Source organism: Lygodium microphyllum, chromosome 3 (assembly GCF_053477565.2).
Source record: "Lygodium microphyllum isolate KBCC chromosome 3, Lygodium_microphyllum_v1.1.10, whole genome shotgun sequence".
NCBI lineage: Eukaryota > Viridiplantae > Streptophyta > Polypodiopsida > Schizaeales > Lygodiaceae > Lygodium > Lygodium microphyllum.
In genome coordinates this window covers 109,135,900-109,158,878 of record NC_141137.1, presented here as the reverse complement: position 1 = coordinate 109,158,878, position 22,979 = coordinate 109,135,900, and the positions used below count along the sequence as shown (strand labels likewise).

The window sequence follows — 22,979 nt, the reverse complement described above, 5'->3', positions numbered from 1 at the left end:
ATTCTACTTTAGTGGGAAATGAGCGCTATATCCGCACTCTTTACTAGGCGGCTTTCTACCTACATAAGATATAAGACAAAACAGTGATAGCACATACAATTAGGGTTTACATTCTTGGACACTCCTTCGTTTAAGGCATCGTCCTATGTATGCAAGGGGTAGTTACACGAATATGTTTGAGCATAGGCACATACGCAACGAATTTGAGTGCAAGTATAGTATTAGCGCACCTACCAGGTATATCCCCTTCTCGCATGATATCCTTAGGCACCACATACAATTGGATGTTAAACCCATGCATGTAGAAGTAAGCATATAGAGGAAAATGAAGTATAAGTGTGTATGCATGTGTTGCATAAGTGTGTAACACATACATAGGTTCATACTTATATGTTAAATACTTTGGTTCATGTATATACGTTCATACAAACTGTGTACCTAGATGCATCTTGTCTAAACATAAGCATATGTTTAAACCTTATAAAGATGAATTTTTAGGGCACATAGCAAGTTTATCCTTTTCTTACATGATCACCTTAGGCACCACACACAATTGGTCTTCATTGCCCTATGCATGTACCCTTAGGACACATGTGGGTCATACTTTGCGTACTTATTGTCATGCACACTAGCACTAAAAGTTTGAAACTTCTTGCCTATAGTCAGTTCAACACTTATGTGCATGGGGGGTAAATTTTCTTACCAAACCATAAGTTGTACTATACACTTCTAGAGTATTTAGGATGTGTGTACTTTTATTAACACAAAGTTTAGGAGTATTGATTGTTTATGATGCACATACATAAACTCAAAGCCATCCATCGTAGTTACATACAAAGTAGGTCCCGTCCCCACATAAAAATCTAATATTCTGAAAATATATCGAGACATGCACATAGTTGTTTTTTGTGCAATTTAACAAAGGTTTGACTATAAATAAGTAACATGGGAATGACTATTCTCACAAGATGTTTTGCGTGTGATGCATGCATTATGGCATTGGATCTTATGGTAGAGTGTATAATGGGAAATCGTCTCTTTTATAAGTTTATTTGCATAATTGTATTATTGGAATAGAATTAATCTATAAATAGAGAGAGAGAGAGAGAGAGAGAGAGAGAGGCTCATATGAAAGTGCCCACTTTGACCCACAAACTAAGGGAGCCTAGGAGTGGTAGGTACCACACAGCAGGACCTATCCACACTAGCAAGGTTCCCCCTATTCACACCTTGGAGGAGAGCCTTTAGATTGAAAATATCGAACATAAGTCTTAGGAATTCTTTCTTTAAATAGGACATCACCAATCTCCATGTTTTCACCTTTTCAAAACCCATCATCATAGAAGTGTTTTATTGTCATCTTAATTGAATATTCAAATTCCCATATTGAGTTAGTAGTATAGAAACATGAAAGGACCACCTTATGTACCCACTTTGAGGGTCTATTACTACCTCTATGAATGAACCTTATAGGTTCATAAGGGAGATGATTTTTCTTGTTGAACCTTTTTAATAAATACCCATACTTGGAGATCATTATTTCCATATTAAGAAAGGTTGTATAGACAAAAATGTAATGACCCATCATTTATTAACATAAACTTGTAATCAGAGTAATCAAGGACGACAAAGTCTTTTGGACAGATGTAAAATATAGAGACTGTGTTTTTTATTGTTGTGTTGAAGAAGATCAAGGGGTTTGGGACATTAATAAGAAGGCTGTCATAAAAATGAAAATTGTGTGGGTTTGTGTGTGTGTGTGTGTGTGTGTGTGTGTGTGTGTGTGTGTGTGTGTGTGTGTGTGTGTGTGTGTGTGTGTGTGTGTGTGTGTGTGCGCGCGCGCGCGTGGCGTGCGTGCGTGCGTGTGTGTGTGTGCGCGCGCACGTGCACGCGATGGCTGCTCGCCACTTATTTCTCCTACCTATCGCTCATGCCCTCCATGGCTCTTGCCATCGACCCACACCTCTACGACCCACGAGAGAGAGAGAGAGAGAGAGAGAGAGAGAGAGAGAGAGAGAGAGAGAGAGAGAGAGAGAGAGAGGCAAGTAGAAGCAAAGAAGAGAGAGAATAAAGAAGAGAGCTAGATTCAACGTATGTCATCTTACATTCAACTTATATCATCATTTTACAATGACCCTCTATTAAACACATCATCAATCAAAATCCTACGTTTTTCCATAGTGTAATAGTTCCAAGTGTCTTTAGAACTTTAATCTTTTCTTTCTGAGTATTTATAGACACAAAGACACAAAGAGATTGCCTAATTTCAAGGGGTGTTACAAATCCATTATGTATCATAACATTTATGTAGGTAATTAGGTGTGTACACACACACACACTTACAGATTACCTCAAACAATGGAGAGATCAATTGTGTGCATTTTCCAATATTTTGACACTGTCATTATGAAAGGAGAGAAGCTAGTTTTGAGGCAAGTACTGTGGGGAGAAGAGATTTATTACATCCATGAGAGCAACCACAAAGAAGCTTGCAGAAGACCCTATCCATAAAAACTTACCCTCCATTAAAGAATCCTATTAGAGGGATATGTATGTTCAAGTATATACATGGACATGAATCATTGGTGCTAGTCTTACCATGAGAGTGAGAGGAATAGTAAGAGCATATTGAAACTTGAACTTAGAAATGACATTCTTTCTTATGACATTTTTTAGAAATGGGAGATTGATGCAATAGATCGCTAGTCATGCTTCTCGGGGCAAGATCCATATTCTCACATCTTTGTGTCACATATATTGTTGGACTCTGAAGGCTAGAGTAGTCAAGAGTATTAAAGTGTTAATGTGGGAAGTTTTTCTATAAAGACATCAGTTGTAAATTTGCTACACCCCTAAATTTTTTGTAAATGTGGCATACCCCTAGAATTATTCTTGTAAACATGGTTTAAAAACTGAAGGTAAGTTGATGCCTAGCCTCTTATGGTTGAAGGATCCATTAAATTATAACTTCTACTACATTCTAACTTGCTAGTCTGGAGGCTTTTACATCTATGACTACCTCATCCAATGATCTTCCTCAAAAGTTGTGTCCTTGAGGCTCTATAGTACTCATTGAATTGGCTTGCAAGGCCTCATGGAAGTTGTTAATCCGGTCTTCCGACATTATAAGATGCTATTTCACGTCTATGCATCCTTCTATGTAGTCAAAGATCACATAAATGAGGCTCTTTAATGAAAGCTCTCTCCAAGTGAAGGCACTTTTGAGCTTTGTTTGTTCTTAGTGTACAAAGGGCAAAGTATGTTACAACAAGTTGTTCTATAGCCCTTATCATCGTGATAGTCATCTTTCATTCCTCTTGCAAGGTTTAGTCATTAAGGGCTCCTCTCTCTCTCTCTCTCTCTCTCTCTCTCTCTCTCTCTCTCTCTCTCTCTCTCTCTCTCTCTCTCTCTCTCTCTCTCTCTCTCTCTCTCTCTCTCTCTCTCTCTCTCTCTCTCTCTCTCTCTCTCTCTCTCTCTCTCTCTCTCTCTCTCTCTCTCTCTCTCTCTCTCTCTCTCTCTCTCTCTCTCTCTCTCTCTCTCTTCTCTCTCTCTCTCTCTCTCTCTCTCTCTCTCTCTCTCTCTCTCTCTCTCTCTCTCACACACACACACAAAGATGCTTGTCAAGAGAAAGAGGTAGGTTGTGGTTTTTTACTTCTCAAATTATAGGGTCTGTCACTTTTTGTGTTCAATTCAATGGTGTATTTTCTTTGCACTTTAGTTAATAGGCTTGATAGCATAGATTCAAAGCTCTTTTTCTTAGATATCTAGTGTTATTCCTTGTTAGTTCCTAGTTCCTAGTTCCAAGTTGCTAATTTGATATTTTTAGTACAAAGATTACTTGGTAGCATTTCATAAATGTCTAGGGTATCCTTTTAACTTAGATCAATATCACTTATAAGGTCTTTACTAACGTCTTGACAATTCATGATACTCAACCAACAAGTTTTAGGTCAAATCAAGATTCAAAGTTGGGAAGGCAATCCCTCCTTACAAGTATGGTGAAAACCTTAAAAAGTATATCCCTCCTTACAAGTATGGTCAAAACCTTAAAAAGTATATGCCTTGTACATTAGACAAATCCTAGATGTCTTGTTTTGTTGATTTCCTTTGTAAGCTTGGATGCTAACTAACCTTTAGTGGTTTCCTTGCCTTGGTTTAGCTTGGTGAAGACTTTGTTAGTGTCCAAGAGAATTATCTCAAGGATACATGATGCAAAAGAAAGTTATGACTTAAAGAGGGACTTAGCCAACTAGATTGTAGCTGTGACATACGTTTAATTGATAGAATTGTGTGCCCTAATTTGCATACTTCATGTAATGGAATGTTGCACCTAGCCAAAGAATGTAATAGAATTGTGTGCCCTAATTTGCATACTTCATGTAATGGAATGTTGCACCTAGCCAAAGAATTAGAACAAAGAAGGGGACAATGAATGCGCACATTTTGGAGGAGCTTTCAAATTTATGTTCTACAATGGAAGCCTAACATAATGAATATATGCTTTCTTGTAAAGGTTACATTTGGAGATGATCAATCTTCCAAGATTTTCAAATAGGCTCACAATCATTCAAAGTCAGTGCCTCGATATCATTCAAGATTTGGAGGTACAAGTTTTTAGTGTTTCCATAAGCATAAATTTTTATATGGTTCTTGCAAGTTTTGTATCCTTTCCATTAATCTTTGGAAGACCATGGCTAAGAGCAATCGCAATGTGATTCAAGATTGGAGATGGGGTTTTATTATTCTCTCTATCAATAAGGCTTTAAGAATTAGGTTTAGCATGATAACAAGGAAACAAATAGAGGATGAAAGCAAAGAGGAGCAAATGGAAAGTGAAATACCCATCTCAAGAGAGATGGGAGAGGACACATTAGACCAGGCATTAATTCCAAATCTCAAGCACCTATTATTATCTTAGGAGAAGAGAAAGTGGCCCTTACCCAAGTTGTGGAGGAGGAACATTTTAATGGCAGAGCCAAAGGGAAAGGGTAATTATTAGAAACCAAGTCACCAAGATGAAATTTTCAAGTCTCTCACCAAAAAGTGCATGAATCAATTGTGCTACCTTGATCTTTGGTAATAGAAATGTTATTGCCTTGCTGATCTAAGAGCCCCTAATCGCTATCACCTGCCCCAAAATGGAGTAGCTTGAAGGCCACATCATGAGAGCTATTGTCTGTTATATGGACCTCTTTGGATAGCTAAAAATGCCTTGGAACTACTAGCACCTACCGTCTATAGCCTGTCTCCTACCTCTCGTAGCCTCTAACTAGCTAGAATGACCCACAACCAACCCCCAAACAATTCACCTAGTTTGCATGGGTGATTTTGCCAAGTGGCAACATATCTTACCCCGTGGAAGCCTTCTAATTGCATTTTTTGGTATTAATTAATCAATCTCTAAATTTTAATGAATTGTTCATTTGAACCTACCGAAGAACTGGCTAGTGTCCATTCACAATTAATGCGCTAGCCCCCATAGGATGTTTAGTTATCCCACCATTAATTGGCTTAAGACTAGCACTAATTTATTAATGCTAAGTCTTCCAATGTCACCACTAGACATTTAATGGCTCAATTAATGGCACAAAGGATGCTAAATTCCTAACTATTTTAAACCCCCAAAAGTTTAAGGCTTGTTGAATAGCACATCCTCCCGAGTGAAATTCACCCTTTTTCTAACAAGAAATGAAGCTCGACAAGATGCTTGATTCTTAACTATTTCAAACCCCCAAAAGTTTAAGGCTTGTTGAATAGCAAATGCAATCCATAATTGATCCTCATTAAGCCTTTCAACCATGATTCTTTCATTCTTGAGCAAACAATGAAGCTCCAATAACGAAATACTACAAAAAGATGATCCATAGTTAATCCCCAAAAAGCATTTTCAACCATAAAATAGCCATTTTATCCATCTTTCACTCTGATGATTCCAATCCCCAACTACCATCCCTCTTATCTTTCACACTGCTATGACCACTTGGCCAATTATGTTAGGATATCAAAAAGGAAGTGAATTATCATTGAGCCACATCCTTACCATGAATGTGTTCTTAGCAAATTAAAATAATTGGGGAGGTGTAACCTATAGTTATTTGTTTCTTCTTTTTTTGGGGGGCAAAGGGGAGAGAGAGAGAGAGAGAGAGAGAGAGAGAGAGAGAGAGAGAGAGAGAGAGAGAGAGAGAGAGAGCAAATGGTGAACCCCTCGAGTCCTCAAATACAATTTCCTTTTAAAATGAGATTATATACGCTACTCTAATTCAATTAGTTCAAATGATATGCACACAAATGACAAACCCCTTGATCTCTCACAAATTGTTGTCTTTTAAAGCATAGTTATCCACACTATTCTAAAGACATGACAATAAGAAACTAGCAAAAGTACAAATCATCTAATTCAAAGTTGGAGACATTTCCAAGGTCATCTATGCAACTCTGAGGAGGTCAAAGTACTACCTTTTGAAACGTGCCTATGTATTCAACTCTAAATAAATCCATTCAAATTAGAGGCGCAGATAAATGACAAACCCCTTAATCCCTCACTAACTACTATCTTTTAAAACATGGTTTTCCATGCTAACAAAAGTAGAAATCAATACATTTTCAAGGTTATCTATGCAACTTTGAGAAGACCATGAAGAGCAAAAGACTAGCAAATTTCCATTTATACAAGGAATTGAGCATAAGCTCATGTACACAAGAAAACAATACGTGCAATATCAAATCAAAGCCTTATATAGTATAAGGAAAACAATAAAGTCAAGTATAGATTCAAGGTTTGCACCTCCATAGATTCAAGGATCTACATTACTAAAGCATTAGGAGAGTGAAACTCTTGAGTAAATCCAAAGGTTTGCACTTGCATGTTTCTACAAGGTAAGAAGGATTTTTTTTTAAATAATGCGGTATTATATTGAATTAACCCAAAAAAAAGGTTTACATCTTCCACCAAAAGGGGAGACGGATCTAACTGAGAAACTACAACACTTAAGGACTTTGAAACAGGTGTTATAAATAGAGGCCTTCTTTCCTAGACCTTTCAATGTAGTCAATACATCGCACTTACATTGTTGCAAACTAAGAGGGACAAAAAAAGAGACACTTCCAAAGAACTTCTTGTTCCTATGTATCCAAATGCTCCTAATGACTGCATACTAAAATTGATGCAAGGGGAGTCCTATTCGGTGACTTTGGGCTTCTTCGAGAAGCCAAGGCGCATACTAAAATTGATGCAAGGGGAGTCCTATTCGGTGACTTTGGGCTTCTTCGAGAAGCCAAGGCGCCTCTCTGGAATGGTAAGAAGAAAGTTGAAAGCTTATTAAACAAAATAGACAAATAAATTACAATGAATCCCAAAAAGTAGCCACATAAAAGAGAGATCCAACAAATCAACTTCCACATCATTTATCAATGTGCTCCCATGCAAGTAAACATTATAACAAGGAGACACCAAGATTCTAACATTTGGACCATGAACACACACCGTGTGTACACACATTAAGATACACTTGTTACGTACCACAAATGTGCATAACATTCATTTGAAGACAATGTGAAGTTATTACACGTACCTAAAATGTGCACATCATTTGGCTATTGCATGTATGCCCAATTAAATACAAGTTTGGCATCAAAAAATATTAAGTTTTCCAATGTTTGTGTAAGGTTTTAAAAAGGGATTAGTGATGGATCAATAACACCTAGACTCATGCAATGTTTGCAGTTAAATCCATCGTAGAAAGTGATTGCAATGTAGAAAGTGATTGCAGTTAAATCCATCGTAGAAAGTGATTGCAATGTAGACCTCGTCTTCATTTCACAAGTAAATTTGGCATGCTACATGTTAATGGCACTTGTTCTATCTTTGGTGTGCAAATGTGCATGAACACATCTTTAATGGTATTGTGCACAAGAACAGGCCTTTGTGTTGGCTAGATGCATGTGCAAGACTAAAAACACTCCCTCAAGGTTCTCTATTGATCCCTCCTACTTGACCATATTCTTCTAACTTTTTCATGAACGAGACGTCATTTGCCTCAAAAACCAAAAGGTTGCACCCTTGGCTAACAAAAAATCAAGACTACTTCATCCCACGACCTTAATGCAAAGGTTAATAGCAAGTACCCCAGATGTTCTCCACCAATTAACATTAGAAATAGATATGAAATTAAGCCACAAACAAAGAAACTGGCAGAGGTAGTGCACTAAGTAGGAAAAGAGACCTCCCCTCTTGTACATCTCTGAATACCAAGATCAGTCAGTTGATAATCTTTGGAATGTTATTGCTCGTGAAAATACAACCTGGATAAAAAGGTAGCATCTTTGCAATGAATGCTGGAAGAAGCTACGCCTATTAAAATAAAAAAGAAAGAGAGTTCTGAACACAGAAACAGTGTAAAGCTGTTGCACTTTTTGCATGGAGTGCCTTTTAGGAGCTAGTATAGCTTTGATTAACAGCTACTGAAGCCAAAAAGATCACATTATCACAAGCGGGATGCATTCTCAAAGTTAACTTTGTTCTGTCACAATGCACAGCTTGTCATCCTCCATAGTTTAAGCTTTGTTACCCTGCAAGGAGGAGACCATGTTAGGCAATTGTAAATCTTAGTCCTGAGTCCCAGGGAAGTCACAGCCAAAAGAACAAGGCTGCAGTCTTTGGAACCACCTAAGCCAACAACAATATTTAGCTGCCTAACAATCCTCTCCACAGAACCATGCTAAAACTTTATCAAAGAATTTGATTACCACCCCTGACTTGAGACAACAAACACCCACATTTCCCTGCTACTTAGAACCTCTCCAAAACGATTACTATACGGTTACTAGAGATCCCAAGGTAGTATGTGTTACAAGGCTCTTGCCCGGTCATTTCGCTAACCAAGAGGTTGTGCCATTTTGGCCATCAAACATATTGTACAGGTCGAAGGAGGCATTTTTAATATTATAAATTGCAAGAATTGACTTCTGTAGAAGTAGCATCTATGCATGTTCAACTAGGGAAATAGAAGCAACTCACTGCAGACTATATGCAAATAGCTGGAACTGCATATAGAGAAGAACAAGGCTCACAACTGGACCTCAAGAATTGCAAGTGCCAATTCGGCCATTATACTACCCCTGATACCAAGAAATACAGTTAGCAAATGTGATTTTGTAGACAAACCTTCTTGGGAGGTGTTCCTGCTCTGGCTGCAAAGCTGTTAAAGCCAAACTTGCTCTTCTTCTCTGCTGGCTTCAAGATTTGAAAGGAGCACATGAGTGACTCATCAACACTCATCATAGCTCCAGCATTATCGAATTCACCACAGTAATTCGGAGCAGAAAATATGGTCACAAGAGCCCTGCTTGCAAAAAACTCATAACCCTCTTCAACAACCTGTCACATTAACCAACTTCAAGAATCATATAACGGAATCACAAAATGATAAAATCTTCAACACACAGAAGAATGTAGACAGGGAAAACCCACCTGGTGAGCTCGACAAACCAGATCCAAATCATGTGCCTGGAGAAATTCAACAACTGTATCTGACCCAAACGTATGAGAAACCCCCCTGTCATTTTCTCCCCATCCTATGATATCCTTTTCAGGATCAGACCAAAGTAAATCACATAAAAGCCCTGACTCAGGAACATCTGTTGGCCGTGGAATTTTGCGAATTTGATCCAAGTGTTTCAACTCTGGAGAAAGCCCACCATGCATGCAAATAATCTTCTCATCAATAAGAGCAGCAACAGGCAGACAGTTAAAACACTCAGTGAATGTCTTCCAAAGACGGATATTGAAACGCCTCCTACATTCGTCATAAAACCCATAGATGCGATTGATTGAAGCGCATTCATGATTTCCTCTCAACAGGAAGAAGTTCTCAGGAAATTTTATCTTATAAGCCAGAAGAAGGCATATCGTTTCCAAGCTCTGCTTCCCTCGGTCAACGTAATCACCAAGAAACAAGTAATTAGCCTCAGGCGGCAATCCCCCATATTCGAAAAGCCTTAACAGGTCTGAATACTGACCATGAATGTCACCTGATCCAAGCAGGCATTACGAATGCTGTGAAACAGAACTCTTTTTAAAGCATTGAAAAAAAAAAGCACAGAAGCGTCTGAAACCCTTTTAGAAAAACTACATGAACCCATATATGTGTGTTATCGGATCTAGATTTGTAAAAGGTGTGCATGTACAGTCCGAAGAAAAAAACTTAATCGTTGCAAAGACGCTCTTTTTATAAGTTTTGCCATGTGAAATCCTATACACCTCAATAAAATGGTAGGCAATGTCTACACAAGGGTGTTGCTCCACACAAAAAGCTTGCAATAGGGCCAAAACAGGCCATCGTATAACACTTTAACATTTAATAAAGTACCTCTAACCATGCACTTAGGGGGACTGGCACACTGCCAAGAAAACTGGAGGGCTGCCCTATTTCTTCCACAACATAAAGAGAATATGCTGCACCAACTTGTCTGGAGACTTTTCAGTGCAAGGTAACAAAGACAGAAAATAGGAAATCATGCATTCATAATTCCCTATCCCACTTTTGAGGTAAGCATGCAAAGGCCAACTCTCAAATTTCCAGAACAAGAATATGTCCAATGGGAGAGGACATTCAATCCAGCAAACTTCTAGTGATGGATACCCAAATGCCCACTAACTTACCAGAAAATAACAATACCCTGCCACCAGCTTGTCTAGAGACTTCTGAGTGCAAAGTAACAAAAGGTAACAAGTTTGAAAGCTTACATTCATCACTCCCTATCCCACTTTTCAGGACCAACCCTCAAATTTCCAATATATGAATGTCTGATGGGAGAGCACATTCAATTCAGTGAACTCCTACCAACACATACCTGAATGTCCCACAACTCACCAGGAAATGTCAATATCCTGCCAGCCCAAATTGAGTTGGCCCCATTGCAAGACTGATGAGAACTGTAAGTCTCACAATTGATATAGGGACCCAACACTAAAACAATCTCCAAACAACAATTGTTCAGTTCAGATTTGACTTCTTAATCTTAAGGAATATAAGCAAATCATCTGCCATTGACTGGCAAAACATCTTTGCCCTAAGTTGAGAAACATAGAAAAATCACCTGCCAATGACTAACCTGTTAAGCTAAAAAAGATGCATTACACATTAAATCTTCATTAGCTCATTGTAACAACCCCAAAACTCGGATTTTACTGCCAAAGTTTGTGTGTGAACTTTGGGAGGTCCACATATATTAATAGGAGGCTGCCTAGCCACTCAGTTCATCCCTATTTTGCAGATTACAGCCATCAGCTCTCCTTCCAATATGGCTGTCCAGCCCACCACGACTGCTGCAACACGCTCATCAGCCCCTAGCGCCCTCTACAACAGCTAGCAACTTGGATTCTGCTTCCCTACACTACTATGTTTCCATTATAGCAGGCCACCCTACTGTCCTGCATAATCCAAATCAATTCCCAGGCTGCATTTTGAGTTTATCGCAGGCTGCCACAATCCTACATCACTATTCCAACTGTCGCCTAGCTATCTATTGTTGTATGTTGCAAAGATATGTTGGGGTTTGCACTCGTAAAACACAAAATATACGAGCATGACTAAAACACAATAACTCAGGCAATAACACAAAGACACAAAACGCAAACATAAAATGCAAAAATGCAAAAACACAAACACAAACAGAGAAGAAAGATAACTCTGACGTCAATGAATCAATGCTGCAAATAATGGACAGAATTAATGCTCAAAGGCAGAGCAATGGATGTAGTTAGAGTGTGACATCCATCAAAGACAGATCTCAAGGTCTATAACCACCAATCAAAGCTGAAAGAGTGTTTAATGTGAAAAGGCAGCAAGCTGGTAAGCAAAACGTAGTAGTTTGGAGGCTGAATTTGGCAAACACGGCATGTACCACTGGTAAGAGGCTAGAAACTGGTCACCGAAGCTGAGAAACAACAGGCAACAGCCGAATGGAGGTGTGCTGATGCAAGGCGGCCTGCACAACCAGAAACTGCATGCTGAGAACTGACGCATGATAATGATCTGGCAGTCCTGCTGCAAAACACAGTTGTGTAGCACCTCATGGCAACAAGATGGCAGAAGGAAAGTGGGTGCTAGGGGCTGGAACAATCATGGCTGCAGGCGGTAAGGCTGGACAGCAAACTGATGAGGGCTGAAGACTAAAATCTTAGCGCCAACAGCACCAGAGCGAGTGAGGACTGATGTGACCTGCAAAACAACGATGGGGTAAATGGTGGGCAGCTATCTATTTATAGATGCAAAAGGATCCTCCCAAATTAGGGCTTTGCTTATGAGACACAAAAGCTCTCTAGGAACACATTTTTTTTAATGAAAGTTTAATAACATTTAAGTTTTGGGGCTGTTTAAAAGAGCTAATCAGTTTGTAATGCATTTTTAGCTCAACATGTATGACCGACTACACTCCTCTTCGAGCAATACAAGACTAATACACTTTGGATTTCAACTTGTTGCCTTTCCACTTTCAGCATCATCTCAATCCTGATTGATGGTTACAACACTCAGAATCCGTCTCCGATGGACATCACTCTCTAACTACTCCTTCAGCCCACTCCCACGAGAGTTATCATATGTTGGACAGCTCTGCCTTTGAGCATCTTGTATACCCTTTCCCTCATTTACATCATTCATTCATTCACTTCACACTTTTCTTTCACCTTTGTTTTTGAGTTTTGCATTTTTTCCATTTGTGTCTAAGTCTCTATGTTTCAATCATCGTCATACGCTCAATGTTCTCTTTTGCAAACCCTAGCATATCTCCACATGGCCCCTCACCATCTAATGCAACCTTATAAGTTAACATCAATGGAGAACACCAAGGCAAACAACAAAGAACTAAGAAGACAATTGCATTTGAAGGAGCAAGTGTGAGAAATTTCTTCAAAAAGACCACCTATAGAGCTCTATGCAAGCAACCCCATTATGGTTGATTTTATCAACGATGTTCATCATTCAAGAGCTAAAACCCAAAGCAACCATCAACTGCAAAAGAAGAGATCAACTAACACAAGTACCCCCCAACCGTTGTACATTTGAGACATTCTACAAAATACTACTCTTGATACGACGAAACCTTACTACCTTAGATGGAAAGATTGTAGAAGCAGTTTTGGAAGCCTATTGGACAAAATCTTGGAAGATTTTGAACAATGATCCAATCACAAAATAGGAATCCAATGCTTCAAATCTTGTGGACCGATCACCTGGGTGACAACTAAAGAACGCAAGGCTCTAATCAGCTAAGTATCACCAACATTTTTCACACTTCTTCAACAAGTCTTTTGAAATCATCCATAAGCAAAGATAATGTACACACGTTGCTTCTAAGATAAGACCCACACCCCAAACACCATAAGGGGTGGTCTTTGTCATGAGGACATGTATTTTTGAAACCTCACTTAACATGTGGATTAATTTTAATCACATAGTTAAGTAAATGATGTACATGAAACCAGCCTTCCTTCTTGGAATGGGTGGTGATAACCTGATTTAAGAGTTAATTACAGCAATAAATAAATGCACATAAAATGAAATACACACTTTATCATAACATTCTTGGACAATAGACACCCTGTTGGCCCCAAAATTGGCGCCCCTTGCAATAGTTCTTTAGCTTTCATTCAATTGGAAGGAGTACAACTTGAGATTCTTCAATCTCCTCCTGATAACCAATTGTTCTTGCTGTCATAAATGACCAGCAAGCCTTTTGGGTCATTTGCCCCTTGATTCACCTGGGACTACTTCTCCAATTTGACCCTTGGCTGGCCAAATGCTGCCCCAAATCAATTCGGGATGGGCTGGCTCCTGAAATCCCTTAATAATCTTCAATTATCAGCTGCTGATTTCAGAGCCTTGAGCCTTCAATCTCTGGCACGGATCCCAAGGTGGCTGCTAAACCCTAATTTCTGCTGTAAATTAGGGTTTACTGCAGAAATTACAAATCAGCCCACAAAAAATGACTGAAATCTCCTCCAAATGGCTAAGAATTGCTGAGAATGGTTGAGCATAGCCTGAAGGAGATGAGAGAATGCTGTAGAGAAAATTCTGATATTTGTCGCAAAGAACTAATCAAAATCAGCTGCTGCCCTGCTGTACCAGCCGCAAACGGATGCACCAACAACAATAGGAGCATCAGAGATTGTAATCTTCAGGAGAAAGTGCATCAACAGCAATTGCCAGCTTCCCAAGGTCAAGAATATGCAATCTCCATCACCAAAATGGTCTCCAATGGCTGGGAATTGGCCCCAAAAGCTGACAGCAACAGTCCAACACCTCTTTTCAACAATTCCAAAATGAAAAAACGAGATTTTTCTCTCCCTTCAGCCCTATTTAGCCTTTCTCCCACTTGCATGGGAAAGTTTTACAAAGTGGCAACTTTCTTAATCCATTTTCAGTCATTTAATTAATTTTCAGAATTAACTAATTCTGAAAATTAATTCAGTCCTTAATCCATGCCCAGAAAATTGACCTTGCCCATCCAAAAATTAATTGGCTAGGCTATTTGCAACCCAGAGTGGTCCCATGCATTAATTGACCCTTGGACAAGCATTAATCCATTACTTAATGCCTAGTCCCTAGTGTCACCACTAACACTTAATGGTCAATTAATGGTCCTAGGGGCAAACTGACACCAAAATTCACCAAAAATCTAATAAGTGTAACTTGTTACAACTTTTGCCTTTGACACCCATCTTTTTCACAGGGTCCTTGGGCCTTCAACTGTAAAAAAAGTAGCTTGCACCTCACATGTGCAACACATATGCATCTTTTAATTGCACATTTGATTAATCCTTTAATCAAATGTCAATTAAACATAAGCAAAGCATCAAATTTTCGCGTCCTCCTAACACACATGTGAGATGTAACTGAGATTAGAGTAAATTTAAGAGCTCGGAAACCGAGGAAATCACAAGATGTCAAAGCAAAAGTTGCTATAAGTTATGTCGCACAAATACTTGGTGGTATCAGGTGTCAGTTGTTGGCTAGGTCATTCATTTGGCCATAAGTGTCAATTGGTGACACTAAGGAAGTCGCATTTAATGGTACCTAATGCCAATCTAATGGTCAAACATGGCACAGAGACACTCCAAAATGGAAGTTGTCTAGCCAATTTGATTCTCGGCTAGTCAGATTATTTTTCAAGGCACCGAAATAATTATCAGATTAATTTTCAATATTTAAAGACTGAAATTTAATATTTAATTATAGATAATGGTGAAAAAACTATTTGGGAAGGCTACCACTTGTCAAAAATGCCCATGCAAGACTGAAAAACGTCTTTAGAGGCTAGAGAGAAGCATATTTAGTGTATTCAACCTACGAGAGAGAGAGAGAGAGAGAGAGAGAGAGAAGAGATGTTGGTTTGATTTGCAACCATTGGAGTACTTCTAAGGCAGCTAGGGATAGGAGAAGACCAATCAACACCAAGTGACAGTATCTATAGGTTGTTGAGACAAGGCTACAGTAGTAAATGACTGATTTTCTTCAATTCTTTGCATTTACAAGCTATTGAGATAGGGCAACAGCAATAAACGATAGATTTCCTTCAATTCTTTGCGAAGAAAATCTGAATTTTCTCTCTCCTCAACATTCTCTCTCATCTCCCAGCCTTGCTCAAAGATTACAGCATTGAGATTATCAAAGGCTGAGAAATTTCAGATTTCTCTACTGTAAACCCTAATCTGCATCAAAAATTAGGGTTTGGCAGCAGCCTCAATAAGCGTGCTAAAAATCGGAAGCTCCAAGACTTGGATTCAACAAGGCTGAAGCTATTTTCAGTCAAATTCAAGTGGAGAGACCAGAAAATCAATGAATTTGGGGCATTTGTTATCTCCATCAAAACGGGTGAAGACCAATTGACTGTCTGAATCAAGAGGCAAATCAGATTGAAGACTTGTTGGTCATTTTGGATAGCAAGGGGAGTTGGAACACTGAAAGGGATTGGGAGAATCCCATTGTACATCAACTTCTTCTTTAATTAAGTTAAATAAATACCAAAAGGGACGCTAGTTTTGGGGCCAACAAGGTGTTCAATGTCCAAGATTATATGGTAAAGTGTGCATTTCAGTTTTGTGAATTTGTTAATTGCTGTAAATAGTGCTTAATCAGGTTATTTACCACCCTATCCAAGGAGGAAGGCTGATTACAGTCTCCCTCAAATATTGGCTAGCAGAGCGAGTAAAAACACCATTGGCAATTTTCTCTTCACAAATAGAAGAGTAGGCAAGAGCAACATTAGCATTGTCCTATATACAAATAGAATGGCTCATGAGTCAAATGAACAACAAAGATTGATTGTACTAGGATAACTATCACGAGGACGTGAAATTCTAATGCTTTGCTTAGCATTTGATTAAGAGTTAATCAAATGTACAATGTGACTACTTGATATGCTAGTTAGTTATCTCACAATGTGGGGCACCTAGGACTCCGAGATATCAATCAGAATTTGGTACCAAAGGTAAAATTTGTAACAAGTTGTACTTGATAGGTAGTAGGTCGTATCTAGTGTCAATTTGGACCTAGAGTAGTTATTTGACTAATAAGTATCAGTGAGTCAAGGGCCACTTGGGAGTCAAAATGGTCTACCCAATTAAATCGTGGATAGGCACAATCAATTTTATGGGCAAGGTAAAAGGGCTGAATTCATTTTCAAAGTTAATAAGGTTGCCACTTGCCCATGTAAGTGGAAAAAAGGCTATTGGAGATTGCAAATAGTGGATGGAAACCATTCTAAGTTTGGTAGAGGTTTACAAGGAACATGAGGCGACAATCTCAAAGGACCCTAGAGAAGTAGGCAACAACCATCCCAGAGCTCCAAGCAGTAGCAACAGTAAATAGGGCACCTCTTATCACGATAGCAACATATTTGAAGAGTTTTTGGAAATGAAACTCTAAATTCTCTCTCAACAGCATTCTCTCTCTTTCTCCAACCTTTACTTAGCATATCTCAGCATTCTCTCTTCCTCTAGCCTTTCCTCTAACATATATCAACAATTATCAACCATTGGTAGCAAAGTTCAGTACTATGAAATCAACAATAATTAGGGCACACCTTGGGACTTATGCAAAAGATTGAAGACTCAATCCACTAAAATCAACAGCTAGAATTGAAGCAATTATCACTGAGGCTCGATTTGACCCACCAATGGTTAACTGATGGTCAAGTCCTACATGAAATCAAGGGTCAAACTAACAAGAAAACTTGCTGGCCATTCACAACAGCAAGAGGCAATTGGAGAGCGAAGAAGATTCAAGAAATCTCAATGCATTCCATTCAAATTGCAATACAAGATAAAGAAATACGGAAAGAAATACCAATTTTGGGGCCAATAACATATCCATTGTCCATGCTCAAGTGGTAAGTTTTGCATTTTCAGTTTACATGAATTTTATTATTGATGTAATTAGTGTAAATCAGGTCATTACCCCTTTTTCCAAAAGAACGATTGGTTTCATGGTTCCATTGCTAGGATATCATCAAACTCTTTGAATTGGTGGGTCTAACACACTCGATTAGTTGATGAGAAGTTCAAGAATCATATGAGAATAACAACTAATATCTCTGCTAAATTGGCAAAGGATCTTCAATTCACTTAGTTCTTGAATTCTTCCAAGAAGGACAGCTAAGGCAAGAGGAGGAAGTCATCTTCTAGAGCTTCAGGGCAGCAAGATGTACTGAAGGAAATGCCCAAGCTACCTCAAGATGCTCTCAATATTGCAAATAAGTAAAAGTAATTAGTGCCAGTGGGATAGGGCACACAAATGCAAGGCCATCTTGGCATTGCCAATCCAAAGGGTTTTGGACAGCGAGTCATACATGCAAGTATGGAGCAACCGCGATACTTTGATAATGGTACTATATTTCGTGCTATGGTGGGTCAAGGACCATATACAAGAATGTATGGCACAACTCCTTATGGTATGCAACAACTAAAGTATGGAATGCAAAATCCAATGTATCTAGATATGCCCGGTGATACACAAAACCCCATGTATGGTGGCATTGGCATGATGCCTATACCCCCTAGGTGCTTATGGGACTCAAGAGATGAATGTGGGTTATGCAAATGCTTCTTCTGGAATTGATTAGGATGCAAACAGTGCACCCTTTCTTCAACAGGAAATTTATGATAACTTGACTTCCAAGGGAGTAGCAAAGGACTATGATAAGGGTGGAAAAGGGCTGAGTTGTGAGGCCTTCAGTGTGGTGCATAAGATGGGCTACAAGCTTTGACCTTTATTCACCAAATGATGTAGCCTACTTGGGAGGAAACTTTACCAAATCCTTTAAGATTCCAAAGACAGCCACTTTCTTAAAGGGAAATGCATTGTAGTGGTGGCCCACATTTCTAATATTAAGATAAAGCACCGTCAACAAGGATACAATTTAAGCAAATGTTTGCTTCAAATTCATTGACAGGTGCTTTTTATTTGGACATTATAACACCTTGGAATAAGCTAGATGCAACTCAATACAAGAATTTGTGGTAGTATAACAATAAGTTTTGGGATGCCTTGCTGCCCGTGACTTCTTACTATCCTATTCCCTTTCATGAGCAAGTGGAGCAATATGTTTGTGGGCTACCAAAATAAATCAAGGATTTTTGCATAAAATCTACCATGTCTAGCATATCACAGCTCATAGAAACAGCTACTACAGTTAACAGTTTGCTACATGAAAAAGTTTTAGGTTTCCAAGACACTCATGAGAAGTCAAATAAAAAGTTTTCAAAGACTTAAAAAAGGAGCATATTAGAAAATCAGGCTGAAAAGAAGTAAAAACTCCACAGACATGGCAACCTATCTAAGCACCAGAGAGGATAAGATAACACGCATGGGAAAAGTTAGTATGGCATGCAAGGGCCATGCAAAGTCTCTCATACGGCTCATTGGGAAACTTTGATTGCATATACATAATTATGTGGATAGCGAAGAGTTTTTCATCACTTGGATGGTGGGTCATACACACAAGGATGTAGATGCAACGTTTGGTCAATATTCAAAAGTCTTAAGAAAGGAAATAGTAAACACGTTCCCACATTTGATGGAGGTACTACGATTCAAAAAAAGTTTTTTGAAGGATATCCTTGTGATAGATCCGATGTCATTGATGACCACTCAAATCCACTCCTTTTGCAAAGCATACAGTGGAGGTGCAATTTCAGCAAAGTTATACACACTTCTTATAGTAGAAGCATAGACCCATGAAATTGCGGATCTCGTGCATATTCCTCAAATATGACAATGAGTGTATTATCTTGATCTTTGTAGGATTCATGCGAATACCATCAACTGAAAACAATGTGCCCCAAAAAGTGATCTCATACAAGAAAATTTCACTTTTTCTTGTCATTAATTGCCAGTCAATGCTTATGTAACTCATTGAACACGATGTCCAAGTGCTTCCTGTTACTCCTCTTCATTCTTTCAATGCACTATGATATCATCAAAGAGCATACCCACAAATGCTCTATATGGCTTGAAGATTTTGTCCATCATCCCATTGAATGTGACAGGAGCATTCATGAGCCCAAACGACATGACAAGAAACTCATAAATTCAAAAAGATGTCTTGAATGTAGTCTTTGGTACATCTATTGTTCTTATTCCAATATGATGATACCCACTTTTTAAATCAATATGGCTGAAAATAGCTTACAATATGCACTTTGGGCTTAGACATGGTTTTCTAATGATACATGGGGAATTGTGTGTTACAAAGCAATAGAGGCCTAAGGTGATGACTAAGAGTCATGCTCCTCCTTATGCATGGCATAGAGGCATAAATACCATAGTCAAGAAACTAGAGCATTTCTTTTATTAGCCAACTTTGAGACATGATGTAGAGAAGTTTGTCAAGACATGCATCGTATGGCAAAAAGTGAAATAAAATAGGCAAAAGATGCCAGATTTATTACAGCCCTTACCTATATCTGATAGACCTTGGTAGAGCACCTAGACACCTACAAGGAATGATGGGATATGAATACTATTTGCAAGTTCAATAAGCACGCCCATTTCATTTCGGTGAGGAAGAAGATAAAGGCTAATCATTGGCACACTCACTTTTGCAACATATATTCAAGTACCACGGTATGCTAGAGTCGATCATCAATGATCAAGACCCTCACATGACCAGTTTGTTTTAGAAAGAGTTGTTTGAAAACATGGGTACCACGCTAAAATCTTATTGGTCCTTCCATCCCCACACTAAACATCAGTCTAAAGAGGCAAACTCCACAATACTAGATCTCTTGAGATGCTATGTGTCTAAGCATAAAACACAATTGGAGTAGTGCTGGCCTTTGGTAGAGTTTGCATATAACAATACAATGTGCACTTCCACATGCAAGGCTCTATTTGAGGTTGTGGAGGGTGGTAAGAAAGTGCACCTATCTTACACACAAAGGAAAAAATCTTTAAGGCTGATCACTATGTAGAAAACATTGAAGCAACCTATCAAAAGGTTAAAGTATACACTTTAGAGGTCTCCACAGAATAAAATAGAGCAATTGAATGCCATAGACATGCTTTGAGATTTGCAGAGGGCGATTATATATTGTTGAGTTTTGAAAAGGGAAGGCTGAAAAAGATGAAAGGTAAAGAAAGATTATATCCGAAGTTTAGTATGAGAAATTATGGGTCTTTTTAGGTGTTGGAGAGGATCCGTGATGTTGCTTATAAGCTGAAATTGCCTCCACACTAGTGGATATACAATGCCCTTCATGTGAGCTTGTTGAATATTTTCATGGTGATGTGCCTCAGCAAATAGGGCACCTTTGATTAGCACAGCAGCAGATTTGAAGAGTTTCCATCAATGAAACTCTAAATTTTCTCCCTCAACAGCATTATCTCTCTTCCTCCAGCCTTTCCTCAACCTATCTCAGTAATTCTCAGCCATTGGTAGCAAATTTCAGACAAATTTAGTGGACATCAAAGTGATTACTGCTGTAAATCCTAAATCCTAATTTACAGCAGTAATTAGGGTGCACCTTGGGACCCATGCCAAAGATTGACAACTTAGTACGCAGAAATCAGTAGCTAGGCTTGAAGCAATTGCCAAGGATTTCAAAAGATAGCCTATCCCAATTGTGGGGCTAAATTTGACCCGCCAAGGCAATTGAAGGTCAAGTCTTGGGTGAAATTTGTTAGCCTGCCATATTTTGTCATTCTATCATCTCCTGGTTGTGAGCATTGTCAAAGTCTAATGGAGACATTGGAGTTTTGATTGTGTTCCCGCATTCAAATTTGTGTGCATTTCTTTCTCGGCTAGTGTCATGTGTGTTTACACCGAGTAGGCAGCCATTTTCCAGCTTTGCCACGGGCTGCACAGCCTTTCCACTTGCAATTTACCCTATTTAGTGCCAAGTCAGCATTTTCATTAGCAATTAGTGCAGGTCAGTCAGTTTTAGCATGCCAACTATTATTTTTCATGGCATTTATGGGAGGTCAGCCAGTTTGGCTGGTTTTTTGCTATTTATAGCATGCCATGCTAATTGGGGTGAGGCAGATCACTTGTTTTTTCTACAAGTTGCACACTCTGGCATCCATCTCCGGTAAAACATTGGCACAATGTAGGGAATTGATAGCTACAAATAAATGTTTTATTTGTGAACAAGAGGGTCACATTGCAAGGGACTGTCCCAATAGGCAGCAAGCCGAAAAATCAGAAAATCGGGGAGATTCTAAAGGAAAGAAGCCCAAAACATCACTGGAATTGGTGTCCAATATTTTTAGTGATCAGCCCAATGATGATGCTACTCAGTTGTGTAGAGCATGGGGCAAATTAGGTATCAGCATGCATTGATTTTCTTTGATAATGGTGCACGAGCCAACTTTATCTCTGTTGACATGGCCCCCCGTCTAGGCATCAGAGAGGATGAGATGGGACCCATGGGGGAAGTTGAAATGGCATGTAAAGGCCATGCAAAGCCTATCACACCGCTCATTGGAAAATTTCGGTTGCACATACAAGGATATGTGGACAGCGAAGAGTTCTTCATTGCTCCACTTGAGGGTTGTGATGTATTGCTTGGTATGCCATGGTGTCACCATATGCATGCAGTGATTGATTCTCCCGCAAAAAGGATCACTATTCAGCATAAGGGAAAGGTACTCACACTTGATGTAAAGTTGAAAGGTGAATCTGTCTATGTTGTATCTGCAGTTGCCATTTCCAAAGTAATGAAAAATCATCTTTCAGCGTACTTGGTTTACACTGAGGATAAAGATGATAGTGAAAATGTTGGAAACATGTCTAAGTTGGAGAAGGATCGCATGTCATTTCTGAAAATGTATGCCGATTGCTTCTCTCAGTCACTTCCAAGGCAACTACCACCTGAAAGGCTAGAAGATCATGATATAGATCTTATCCCTGGAAGTAGCCCACCTAATTAATAAGCCACCCTACAGAGTCAGTGTAGCCCAACAGGAGGAGATTATGAGTCAGGTAAATGAGTTGTTAGAAAAAGGGTTGATTCAGCCCAGCTCATCTCCTTTTTGTTCTCCAGTGCTTTTGGTGCAAAAAAAGGATGGTTCATGGCGTATGTGCATTGATTATCGTGCCCTGAACAAGATCACAATAAAGAAAGGCTTTCCGATTCCTCAGATTGATGATATTATGGATAGATTGCAAGGGGCAACCATATTTAGCCGTATAGATTTGAAAAGTGGGTATCATCAGATATGCATTAGTCCAGAAGATGTGCCTAAGTCAGCTTTTAGGACATCTTTTGGATTGTATGAGTTTTTTGTTATGCCTTTTGGACTTACGAATGTTCCTGCCACTTTTAATTGAATAATGGATCGTATCTTCAGGCCACATAGAGAATTTGTGGGCACTTTTTTTTATGACATGATTGTCTATTCAAAGAACAAGGTGAAGCATAGAAAACACTTGGATATTGTGTTCAATGAACTGCATGACCATAGACTAGTTATCAATGA

The 22,979-nt window shown here is 38.9% G+C and overlaps 1 protein-coding gene across 1 annotated transcript in view; it reads right to left on the bottom strand.

Annotated features, from left to right (window-relative positions):
• Nucleotides 1-8,259: 8,259 nt before the first annotated feature.
• LOC148038736 (serine/threonine-protein phosphatase PP1-like) overlaps nucleotides 8,260-22,979 on the bottom strand; it is a 46,092-nt gene continuing 31,372 nt past the window's right edge. The window contains exons 2-4 of the mRNA XM_087674580.1: nucleotides 9,470-10,029; nucleotides 9,164-9,376; nucleotides 8,260-8,568 (exon numbers count right to left, since the gene is read on the bottom strand). Of these exons, the coding sequence (XP_087530706.1) occupies nucleotides 8,554-8,568; nucleotides 9,164-9,376; nucleotides 9,470-10,029 (788 nt within the window). The 3' untranslated portion in view covers nucleotides 8,260-8,553. The remainder of the gene's footprint in view (nucleotides 8,569-9,163; nucleotides 9,377-9,469; nucleotides 10,030-22,979) is intronic.